This window comes from Meriones unguiculatus, chromosome 7, assembly GCF_030254825.1.
Source record: "Meriones unguiculatus strain TT.TT164.6M chromosome 7, Bangor_MerUng_6.1, whole genome shotgun sequence".
NCBI classification, from domain to species: domain Eukaryota; kingdom Metazoa; phylum Chordata; class Mammalia; order Rodentia; family Muridae; genus Meriones; species Meriones unguiculatus.
Window position 1 is genome coordinate 47,285,384 of NC_083355.1, and position 12,149 is coordinate 47,297,532.

Sequence of the window (12,149 nt, forward strand, 5' to 3'; positions counted from 1 at the left end):
AGCTGATGTAAAGGTGCACGTCTGTGTCTTCAGAGCAGCTACAAGGAGATGGGAGATGGGTGCCACCCTCTTAGACAGATCTTGCTTCAGCAAATGGGAAGACAAACAAAATCAACACCAACACAACATGCTCCTTCCCACAGTCGCACACTAGAACACACACCCGCAGAGAGGGAGGGGCACCTGTGGCCAGGTGTGTGATTCTTCCTAGCACTTGGACATCGGAGATGGAAGGGTCAAGTTTGAGGTTAGCCTGGGCTACATTCAAAAGAAAAAAATTGTGAGATAGGTGTGGTGGTGCATGCCATTAATTCCAGCATTCAAAAGGCAGAGGCAGGAGGATCTCTGTGAGTCTGAGGCCAGCCTGGTCCATAGTGAGTTCCAGGATAGCCAGGGCTACAAAGTGAGACCCCATCTAAATAATTAAAAAGCCAACTGAAATGCATCTGCATTGAATGTGTGGCATGCTTCTCCTCTCGTGACAACTCCCTAAACAACCCAGCATGTAAGGCATTCACAGCATTAGTATTCCACGTCATGCAGACATCTGAGGTCTACCCAGGCTGTGCCTGGGTCCTGTGCACACTCCGCAGTTTGAGTTCCTTGATGGGAAAGGAAACCACTTTCCCATCTGAAACCACTGAGGACAAGTGGACATGACCTTTCAATGTGTCTGAGCAGGTTGGTCACCTATGGTAATCTTCAGCATGTTGAAGAGCCTGAAGTTCAGAGTGGTAAAACGGCTTGGCCAAGGCCTCAGGGTGTCTGCTAACCTGAGAGTCTTTGCTCTTCTCAATGCCTGATGGACACCGAGCAGCTGGGCTTGTAGCTCAGCTGGTCAGACATCCCTCCCTCCTAGAAAGTCAGAGTTATGCCAGGGGCTTTCACACTGGTGCGTCACCATCAGCCTGGAGGAACACAGGCACACATCTGAGGCCCTCTAAGAAGCCGCTCTAGGCTAGGGAGACGGCTCCACAGGTAAAGCACTTATGGGCAGTATGAAGCCCTGAGTTCCAGCCTTAAAACCATCACAGCTGAACTTTGTAATCCAGTGCAAACGGGTAGAGACAGGAGGATTCCAGGAGCTCACCGGCCTGCTGCCTCTTTGCTGAATTCCAGACCAGGGTTTGTTTTAAAAAAGAAATCTGAGCCAGCGGTGATGGCACACACCTTTAATCCCAGAACTCTTGAGGCAGAGGCAGGCAGATCTCTGTGAGTTTGAGGCCAGCCTGGTCTACAGAGTGAGTTCCAGGACAGCTCGAGCTACATAAAAACCCTATCACAAAAACAAAAAGAAAAAAACAAAGCCAAAAAATAAAAAATAAAAAAACTGAAAACAACAGTTGAGCTGGCAAGATGACTCAAGAAAAGGCTCTCTGTAAGCCTGAGGGGGAGTTTGAGCCCCCGGATCCATGGAGGACGGAGATAACCGACTCCTGCAGCTGTTCTGTGACCTCCATGAGCACTGTGACATACACACAACCCCTCCCCACCAACAAGTAACACAGGAGTTTTAAAAGGAACATGGACAGCATCTGAAGACCAGTCAGAATTGCTCTCTGACACCCTCCTGCATGAGAACCCACATGTGCACATGCACCCCCCAAAACAAACACGAAGGTATCTCCTGCATAGGGTATGGGTTGGCACCTCCTACCTCAAAGTGATGTGTGACTTTGATGAACTTAGACCTCTCTGGGTCCATTTCTTCACTTGGAAGATGGGGAAGACAGCAGTACCTTCTCAGGGGAACATACAAAACACTGTCAGGGAGGACCTGGGGCTTTTATTTATCATCATCATCAACTGAGACAGAGACTCATTATATATCCCATGCTGTATCAAAAGTGACAGAGATCCTCCTGCTTCTACCTCCTGAATGCACCACCAAGCCTGGCCTATTCTCATTTTTGTTATATTTTGTTTTGTTTTGTTTTGTTTTGTTTTGTTTGAGATAGTGTCACTCTAGATTGGTCTCAAACTCACAGAGATCTGGCTGCTTGGCCTCCTGAGTGCTGGGATTATAGGTGTGAGCCACCACGCCCAGCCAGATCTGTTTTCATTTTTAAATGTGTGTATGTGTGAAGTGCCCACACGTACACCCACAGCTGCCCATGGAGGCCAGAGGAGGTGTCAGGTGTTTTAGAATGAAAGCTTCCAGCAGTTGAGACCACCACTACCGTGACTGCTGGGAGCCAACTCATGACCCAGGTCCTCTGCTGAGCAACAGGTGCTGTCAACAGCTGAGCCGTCTCTCCAGCCCCAGAACCTGGTGCCTTTAATCATGGGGTGGGCAGTCTGGGAAGATTCTGGTGGCCGGGCTGTGTGCTGGCATAACCTCCTCTTGGGCAGTGGGTACCCTAAACAATGGCCCTGGGACAGCCTTGGGCTCCTGGAATTCACAAGACAGATGTGTGAGTGAAAACTGAGGTGCTCCTGGGCTCGGAACAGCCTCTGCAGAGGACTTGGGCTTCCTCTGTATGTTAACTGTGAAGCTCCTGCCCCTCTCCACCTTTAGAGTGAGGTCTAGAAGTCAGTTTGTTGCATGAATGGAAGATGGCAACACAGAGTGTGTGGCCATACAGAAGGTCACACAGCAAAAGGCGAAGATCCCGAGGCAGGTTTGATTGCTGTTTATTCACAGAGAGCAGCGTGGAGATGGGTGTGGGCTATGCCTCATCCTCCAAGCACGTCAGATGCGGATGTGGAAGGTGCTATGTGCAGAAAGCAGAGGTGTCACCAACAGCTCCCAGATAACACCCCCCCCAGGTCCCCGACACCCCCTCTTCTAGACCCAGAGGCAAGCAGGGAGCCACAGGGGCATGGACAGTCCAGAAACTACAGACAGTATCTCTTGCCCCATGTGACTTCTTAAGGTCAGAGGTCAGCCTCAGTGGTCATTCCTCAGGTGGCTTCCACATTTTAAAATATTTACCTATTTGTTTGTGTGTGCATGTGTGTGTGTGCGCCTGGTTGTGTGTATATACAGCATGTTATGTGAAGGAGCCTGCAGAAGCCAGAAGAGGGCTCCAGGACCCCTGGAGCTGAAGTTAAGGACAGTTGTGAGCTGCCATAAGGGTGCTGGGAACAGAATCCTCTACAAGATCCTCTGCAAGAGCAGCCAGCACTCTTAAACACTGAGACCCCTCTCCACCCCCCAAACTTGTTCTTCATTTGGTTGATTTGGGGGTGTGAAGATACTGGCCTCCCTGTAGCTCAGGTAGTTCTGGAACTCACAGTAATCCTCCTGCCTCAGACTCTTGGGTGCTTCTACTACAGGTGCCACATGCCCGGCTCTCCATGGGGACTGTAAGCACCTGTCTGGGTAAGCGTTCGCATCCCAGCTCCTTTCCTGACAGGCTGTAGGACTAAACCCTGGCAGTTGGCTGCCTGTGAGCCTCCACTTATTCCTTGAAAAACGGGAGTGGCGAGGTTTAAAGGTGGCAGACGTTCTTAATCCCTCACCCCAGCCGCAGAGGCTGGTGGGTCTCTATGAGTTCAAGACCAGCCTGTTCTACATAGAGTTCCAGGCCAGCCAGGACTACATAGTAAGACCCTTTCTGAGAAAAACCAAACCAAATAAACAAGCAAATAAATGGATGTGGTCCTGGGCCATCGTCTACCAACTGTGTTAACTATGTCCCCACCAACAGCCCTGCAGCTGAGGCTCTGATGATCTCCCAGATTGCCAAGGACAGCAAAACTCTGTGGCAGCTGATGGAAGCAAAACTCTGTGACAGCTGATGCACGCAGGAGATGTCCACAGCCTCCTACTTTTGGTCCTGGGACAGAGTGGGCTTGAAGCCACAGGAGATGGGGAACTTCCTGAGATCTTCAATGACCTTAGGAATTCTGATTCCTGGGTTGAAACCTGCACCTGAGGAAGTCTGGAGCCCGCAGGATCATGCTTTGGAAGTCCTCCAGGGACAGCCGCCCATCATGGTCACCATCCGCTTCGTCCAGCACCTTCTCACACACCAGCGTCACCTCCTCGGCACTCAGCTCCCCACGAGTCAGCCTGGTCACTGTCTGTTCCAGGTCCCAAGCGCAGATGTAGTCATCATTGTTGAAGTCTGGGAGGCCAAGAGTGGGGCCAGGGACACCAGGGGGCAGGAGGACATACGTTGTCTGTCCCCATGCTTTGGAACTGCACATGGGCCCTGGAACTCATACACCTGCTGACCACATCAGAGCTTCTCACCGGGGCACTGAGAGCCGTCTAAGCCAGTGCGACAACTGCCCATTTCCTTTATACAACACTTATTTCATGCCAGGCAGCCAGGTGACTGCAAGCATTTATTGAGTGTCTTCTGTTTGCCAGCCATTAGAATAACTTTTTCTTTTTAAAAACTTTTAAAGTTTATATATATATATATATATATATATATATATATATATATATATATTACTTATAGATATAAATATATTTATCTATATAAAAATATATTCATATATTCATATATACATATATATCAATGCTCTATCTGCATGTACACCTGCACACCAGAGGAGGGCATCAGATCATATTATAGAGGGTTGTGAGCCACCATGTGGGTACTGGGAATTGAACTCAGGAACTCTGGAAAAACAAGCAGTGCTCTTAACTGCTGAGCCATCTCTCTAGCCGCCGGATAACTTTTTTTATCCATCCATTCAGTCAGTCAACAGATTAAGCATTCACTGTGTGCCAGGCACCATAATTGCTTTTCACTTATTCACCGGTCACCAAATAGCCCTGGCTGTCCCGTACTTGCTTTGTAGACCAGGCTGGCCTCGACTTCCTTCTCTGAGTGCTGGGATTACCGGCGTGCACCACCACGCCCGGCTTTTGGTGTTAACCTTTTTTTTGTCATTCTCTCACTTAGCAAGTACTTATTAAGTACACACTATATACCAACTCTCATGATAGTTGCTTTTTACTCATTAACTGGCTCATCAAGCATTGAATACCTATTGTATGCCAGACACCGTGATTTTTCATTAACTCCCCTACACTTGGTAAATAAATGACACGAAAGGTTGTTTTAAGCGTTTCAACCTGCACCTGCACACAGAGCTGCCCATGTTCCTGATGACCTCCACAGCAGATGCGCTGAGGTCAGGGACACTGACAGCATCCCAGGAACACAGGTGACTCGCTCAGCAGAGGAGCTGTCACCTGTGGGCTCTGTGAGCTGTTGGGGCCTGGAGAGTTTTACTGGTTCACTTACTGAGCATTTACTGTGTGTTGGGTACCATGGCAACTGTTCTCATTGGCTCACTTAGGAGTATTAAATGCCTCCTACAGGCCAGGCCCAGAGAAAAGTGCTGTTATCCCACATGCTCTCATTCAGAAAATACTGAACATCTACTGTGCTCTGACCAGAGGCCAGTGGGGATGCGGTCCAGGGGTGGAGCGCCTGACTGGGACCCTCAGTGAGGGACTGGGAGCACAGAGCACAGCAGAAGCGAATGTCCTGAGCCTGGAAGCAGTCGATGAGTTCAAGGAAGGGTGGGCCTAGTGCGGCTGGAATAGCGTGCAAGGAGGTCTGGGAGAAGGTGGAGGGCAGGGTGGGCACTGGACTCCCTGGGGAGGTGAGCCTTATATGGGTGTCTTTCTGATTTCCACCCCAGGGCCCAGCACTCACCATATATCTTAAAAGCGTAGTAGGCCTTCAGGTCCCGAGGAGCCATCTCACTCATCACCGAGAACATATCCAGGAAGTTCTCTAAGGTCATGTGACCATCCCCATCTTGAGAGAAGACCTGTGCGATCCTCTGGCGGAAAGGGTTATCCTGGAGACAGGAAGGCAAGTATCTGCTCTGAGGGCCTCTCCCACAGCCCACGGGGTCATCCCTGCCCCACTGCTCAGGACCCAGGGTCCTGGGACAGGAACAGGCAACTGCTGCTCACGCCTGTGGTACATGCCTTTAATCGAGAGGCAAAGGCAGGAGGCTCTCTGTGAGTTCAGGACAGCCAGGGTTATAAGAGAGACCCTGCGGGGTGGGGGCAGGGAATGACACTCTTAACTCAAAACTGTAGGTAGCCTCAGGAAGTCTCTGAAACTGGCCAGAGTTTCAGAGACTAGCCACTTCTTCCCCAAGAGCATCTACACCCTACGGACTGCCGAGAGATGTTCTCAGACAAGCTGGGCTGCTTAAAAGAGTCTCAGACCTGAAGAGGTTTACATCACCCGAGCCACATGGAAAGGGTGCTCCCTGGCCCACTGAGCTGCCTGCAGGTGCTGAGCTCCAGGTGCCCAGCGTTGTGAGCTGTCACCCGTGCTGGAGTGGGCTTTGGTCATGCAGCTGTATTTGGGTCCTTTCAGCTCCTGTAAGGAACCTGTGGTGGTTTGAATAAGAATGGCCCCTGTAGGTTAGCGTACTTGAGTGTTTAGTCATCGGGAGTGGCATTACTTAAAAAGGATTGGGAGACACGGCCTTGCTGTAGGTAGTGTGTCACTGTGGGTGGGCTTTGAAGTTTGAAGGGCCCAGTGTCTCTCCCTGCGAACCAGACGTGGACCTACTCCCTGCAGATCTAGAACTGCAGCTACCGTGTCTGCGTGTGCGTGTGTGTGTGTGTGTGTGTGTGTGTGTGTGTGTGTCTGCGTGTGTGCCGCATGCTCCCTGCCATGGTGAAACCTATGAAAGTTCTGGTGTTTAAACAAGCTTCCAATTAAACTTTATAAGAGTTGCTGTCGTCATGGTGTCCCTGCACAGCAATAAAACAATGACCAAGACAGAACCTCCATAAAACCCATTGGCTCACCAAGTTGGGCTTTGGTAACATCAGTACTTTGGTTTGTTGTCTGGGGTAAGTAGATGCTTATTCATTTCCCCAGGGTTGGTGTCACACACCACCTCCAGTGACACCACAAGAGGGTGTCAGATCCCCTGGAGCTGGAGTTGGAGATGGTTCCCTGAACACATACACATATTCACACACACACACACACACACACACACACACACACACGCACATCCCCCAACATACATTCCCTCCACATTTCCATAAAAATATACATCCTCCCACACCCCTCCACTTTCCCCACTCATATCTCCCCACATCCCCTACACACACACACACACACACACACACCATTCCTCACATACACATTCCCCCTGTAATGAGCATAGTAAAAAATGCCTTTTAGACATGTGAAAATAGCTTAGTCATTACACCCAAGGCTACACCCAACAACCAGAACCCAGTGACATCACTCGAGATAAGCAGACACAGTCCTGGAACCCCATGATGCTCACTGACAGTATTTAAGTGGAGGCCAAGAGCAATGCTCTGCTCTGCACATCTGGAGAGATGACCCTTTGATCTGCCCTGCAGCTGGAGCATCTCCCCAGGATCCTGACCCTCGGAGCAGAAACTTCTGTTAGAAGCTGGACTTGACCTTCAGCTGTGAAACACTGCCCAGCCTTGTGAAGATAGGCTTAGGCCGTAGTTAGGAATTTAGAGTATGAACATTGTGTGATGGCCCTCAACATAATAAAATATAGCTGGGGGAGCGGTGAGACAGGGTTTCTCTGTGTAGTCTTTGAACTCATTTTGTAGACCAAGCTGGCCTCAAACTCAGAGAGCCACCTGCCTCTGCTTCCTGAGTGCTGTGTCTTTCTGATCTCTATGATTGTTTTCTTTTTTCTGTTTTTGTTTTTAAGACATCAGCTCACTGTGTAGCCCTGTCTAGCCTGGAACTTGCTATGTAGCCCAGACTAGCCTCAAACTCAGAGAGACTTGCTTGTCTTTGGAAGTGATCTGATATCACCATGCCCCAGCCCATGACTGCATCTTAAACATCTTAACCTGAGTGTCTCTCTAAGCCCCAGCTTCCTTTTTTGTAAAATGAGGGTACCAGTAGCTTCTGCCTGGCATAGAAATGCAATGGAGCTATCTTCATTTTCCGTGGTTCCTCACAGCCCCGGAGTACCTTCAGCTCTGGCATGCTGCCAATCAGCTCGTAGGGAACCTTCACCTCAGGACCAGTGGTATAGTCCAGGGGCACCAATTGAGGGGCCAGGTCCTGGTAGCGATAGAAGAGCCTGTTGTAGGGCGAGAGAAGCCATGTAATCTGGGAGCCAAGAGGCAGAAGAGACGTGTCCCTCTTCTCACATTATTGCAGGATGCTGGGTCCCCAGGAGCACACAGAGCCAGAAAAGGGCACCTCTGTCTTCCTCTCCACAGATAAGAAAGACCAGGTAGAGAAGGGAAGTCAAAATAAGGTAAGAAGGAAGAAGGGCTTCCTGGAGGAGGAGCATTGGTGTTGGGCTTAGAAGTAGGAGTAGCATTCACCAGGAAAATAGAGTAGAAGGAGGAGGGGCCCTGGCTGTGCCTGAGAGACCGGGGCACACTGCATCATTACTCTAGCAGACCCTGCTTCTACTGGCCCTCCACCCCCAGTCTCATGCTTCCTTCACTTGCTCCACATGAGGGGCAGGCCTCTTCCCATGGGGCAGGCCGGCAAGCCTAAGATTCATGCTGTTCCTGCCTCAGCTCCCCAAGTGTGGAGATGACAGGCTTGTGCTGCTTCTGCTTGGATTTTTTTGAAAAAGTTATCCACAAAACCCTGAACACCACATACATAATCTTTCCATACAAATTCCTCACCCAGTGACGCCATGCCTTCCTTAGAGTGTATAGTAAGCCTCAGAAAGACCATCTTTGATACCTCGGACGTACCCAAGCTGCTGTGTCAGAGGGACAAGGATGTCCCTGGGTTTTCTTATGACTGCAGACTGAGAGTGGCTAAATGCTCCATCCCTTTGTTAGCAGTCCTTCAGGGAATACTCTGAGTGTTCATCTTTCCTTTGAAAATCTTTTTACAGTCATGTATTATTTGTGTGCATGTATATGTGTGTGCATGCCTGACAAAGGTCAAGACCAGGGGACAACTTATGGGAGTGCCTTCTCTCCTCCTATGTGAGTCTCAGGGTTTGAACTCTGGTCCTCATCCTTGGCAGCAAGTACCTCTGTTGGCTGAGCCACATTTCGGACCCGCAGAGTTTGTATTTCTTTGTGGCACCCAGTGAGCGCCTCTCTCCTCCCAGCCACAGTTACTTTCTTCAGCAATCTGGAAGCTCGGGCCAGCCAAAATGCCAGACTCATCAGAACTCTGCTCGTCTGCCCTGGGAACTGAAGTCTTTCTTGTCCAAGCCTCAGTTTCCCCACCAGTAATCTGATCATGGTGGCCGAAGTGACCCAGGCAGCTGTCCTCACAGACAATGGGCTGATGGATGAGAGGTGTGCCCATCAATAATGGATGCCCTGTGCCCACACAAGAGGGGTTTGGCCTGAACGCCCCACAGCTGAACCCCAGTCAGCTTGGGTTTCACGGCTCCAAGTTCATGGATAATGGCCCAACAGACAGAAGGGTGACACGGGAGGTTCATTTGTGTCTATCTTGCTGGGTTCAAGCCAGGAACTTGCAATTACCCAGGGGCACCTGCAGCCACAATCTCCTTCATGCCACTCACAGCTCGGAGCTGGATCTCAGCTCTGTAATGGATTTCCAACCACAAAATGCAAATGTGCCCCTGCAAGGCTTCAGCACCTTCCATGGCTCCCTACTACCTTTGGGTAAAAGTACCAGTTCCTTAGTACAAAAGCTCTGCCAGGTTGACAGGGTGTGACTTCACGGCCACTGAGCTTGAGGCAACATGCACATCAAAGCTTTAAATTTGCTGGTGCTTGACTCCTTTCACATTGCAAAAGACCTGAGCATGGTGACACACACCTGTGATCCCAGCACTCAAGTGCAGAGGCAGGTGGATCTCTGTGAGATAGAGGCCAGCCTGGTCTACAGAGTGAGTCCAAGGCCAGCCTCATCTACAAAGCGAGTCCACGACATCCAGGGTTGCACAGAGAAACCCTGTCTTGAAAAACCAAAAAAAGAAAAAAAAAAAAAAAAAAGACAAAAAAGGAACGAAAGAAAGAAAGAAATAAGAAAAGAAAAGGGAGCCAAATTGACAAAATGACTCATTTGGTAAAGACATGTGCTGAGTTGCCTGATGACCTGGGTTTGACCCCTGAGACCCATATGGTGGAAAGAGAAATTTGCAAGCTGAACCAGCGGAGCTGAGTCCCAGAACCCACTAAAAGGAAGCAGAGAAGAGTTGACTCCACAAATTGTCATCTGACCTCTCTATGCGCACCATGGCACATGTGTGCACACATTTGCACACTCACACATCATGCCCCTCAATATCAATAAAAAATTTTCAAAATTAATTACAGCCAGCTACAATGGAATATACCTGTGATCCCAATACCCAGGAAGCAGAGGTTTTTTTGAGGCTAGCCTCGGCTCCTTCTCAAACAAACAAAACAGAACAACAACCAAAAGATTGCACAAAGGCTCAGCAGTGACTGGAAAGTTGTTTCGGAGTACCCTTCATTCCCACTGACCTCATGATCTCCTTCCTCGTGAAGAAAGTACAGTCCTGTGGAGAGAGAAATCAGCTTGACCCAGCTCTGCATCTGAGTAATCTCTCAGAGTGCCCCTCCAGTCACTCCTGATGTCACAAACAGGCTCTTCGGAGACTCTTGGCGGCCAGACTGGCAGGAACCGCAGCCTCCACCCACCTGGTATTCCTCCAGCTGCTCAGGAGTGAACACAGTTTGCTTGTTGCCCATTCCGGGACCACAGCCTCGAATCCACTAGGACTGAAGTTATGGGAGCACCCACGCACACAGTGTCCCTGCCCTGGCTGTCACCCGCCCACCCATCCAGTCATCCCCAAGCTAAGTGAAGCTCAAGTTACAGCCTGGCTCTCTGGGCAACCATTTGTATGTGAACACAGTTGAAGAATGAAGGCTGTGAGCGGTCACAGAGGAGCCATGCCTGTCATGTGGTGAGCTGTTCAATCTAGGACACCTTCAACGGAAGGCCGTGAACATACCCCAGCTCAAATCCCAGCTTTCCCAGTTAGCTGTGTGGCCTTGGGTAATTAATTGTCTGACCTTTCTGAACCTTGCTTGTGAAATGAAAAGTACATTAATGTCTATGTCATGTCGTAGGATAACAGACATTACCTTGGGTGTGGAAGTGCATGCCTGTAGCTGAGGTAGGAGGGTCATGAGTTCAAGGTAAGCTTGAAGCTGCATAGTGAGACTGTGCACATGCATGCACGGGTGTGTGTGTATAAAAAAAGAGAGAGAAGGAGGAGGAAGAAGAGGTTTTAGGAATGGAGGGAAGTAGACTAGGGAGATGGCTCAGCCAATAAAGAACTTTCTGTGCACATCTGTAACCTTAGTGGTGATGGGCATTGGGGTGGGTGAAGACAGGAGGATCCCTGGAGCTCACACTCAGCCTGGCCAATCAGTGATCTCTGGGTTTAGTGAGAGATCTTGCCTCAAAAAGAAAAGATGATAAGTGGTAGAGGAAGATACCAGATCACATACATGCACTAAACGAGGAGAATGAGGGTACTTGACTGTTGTTCACAAGCCAGTTCTAGGCCCTAGGGCTGCAGGAATGAACGTGGCTAGATGAAGTATGAGGTGAGCACTGCAGCCCTTGTATTAAGTGCTGAGTTAGACAGGAAAGAGATACAGCGTAAAGCTGAGAAATAGTGTGCTCTGCTGTTTGTCAGTTTTATTCAAGCCAGAGTCATCTGAGAAGAAGGAACCACAACAGATAAAACCCTGCCATGGGCTTTTGATCTGGTTTACAAGGCAAGACATAAGTCCCTCCAATAAGGAAGCGGTTAGTTACCCATTAACAGCTGTGCCACTGCTTGCAGCGCTGCATCCAGAATCCACAGCTCAGGAAAAATGGTTGCTCCTCCTCTCCCACACCTACTTCCCTGCTTATCACATCTAAAATAGTAAAAGTGTGAGGCCTGTGTAACCTATTTCTGAAAAAGAAACTACGTCTTAAGGGTAAATGACCTAGGCATAAACACCAGTTTTAAATAGGAGAAAAACTGAAAAACCCACAAAAATGTGCTTTGACCTCTGGTAATATTTAACCATCACCCATAGCAACAGCTAATCAGCGAATACCTGAAATTTGCCCAGATGTTCTTTACAATAGGATGCGTAAAACAATTATGGTTTGGCCCTCTGGACACCCATTATTTGTTAAATGTCGATCAGCCATAGAACTTCCAAGCTGGAATTCCCTGAACCTTGCTGTAACCCAAAATAAAAACCTCTCTCT

At 49.3% G+C, this 12,149-nt stretch overlaps 1 protein-coding gene across 1 annotated transcript; it reads right to left on the reverse strand.

Moving 5' to 3' along the window:
• Positions 1–1,769: 1,769 nt before the first annotated feature.
• Positions 1,770–11,864, reverse strand: Cib3 (calcium and integrin binding family member 3). Its single transcript, XM_060388429.1, has 6 exons — positions 11,703–11,864; positions 10,394–10,428; positions 7,920–8,031; positions 5,628–5,775; positions 3,878–4,073; positions 1,770–2,714 (listed from the first exon to the last, which is right to left on the reverse strand). Exons 2-6 carry the CDS (start codon positions 10,396–10,398, stop codon positions 2,693–2,695), a joined length of 483 nt encoding a protein of 160 aa, XP_060244412.1. The 5' UTR covers positions 10,399–10,428; positions 11,703–11,864; the 3' UTR covers positions 1,770–2,692.
• Positions 11,865–12,149: the final 285 nt, after the last annotated feature.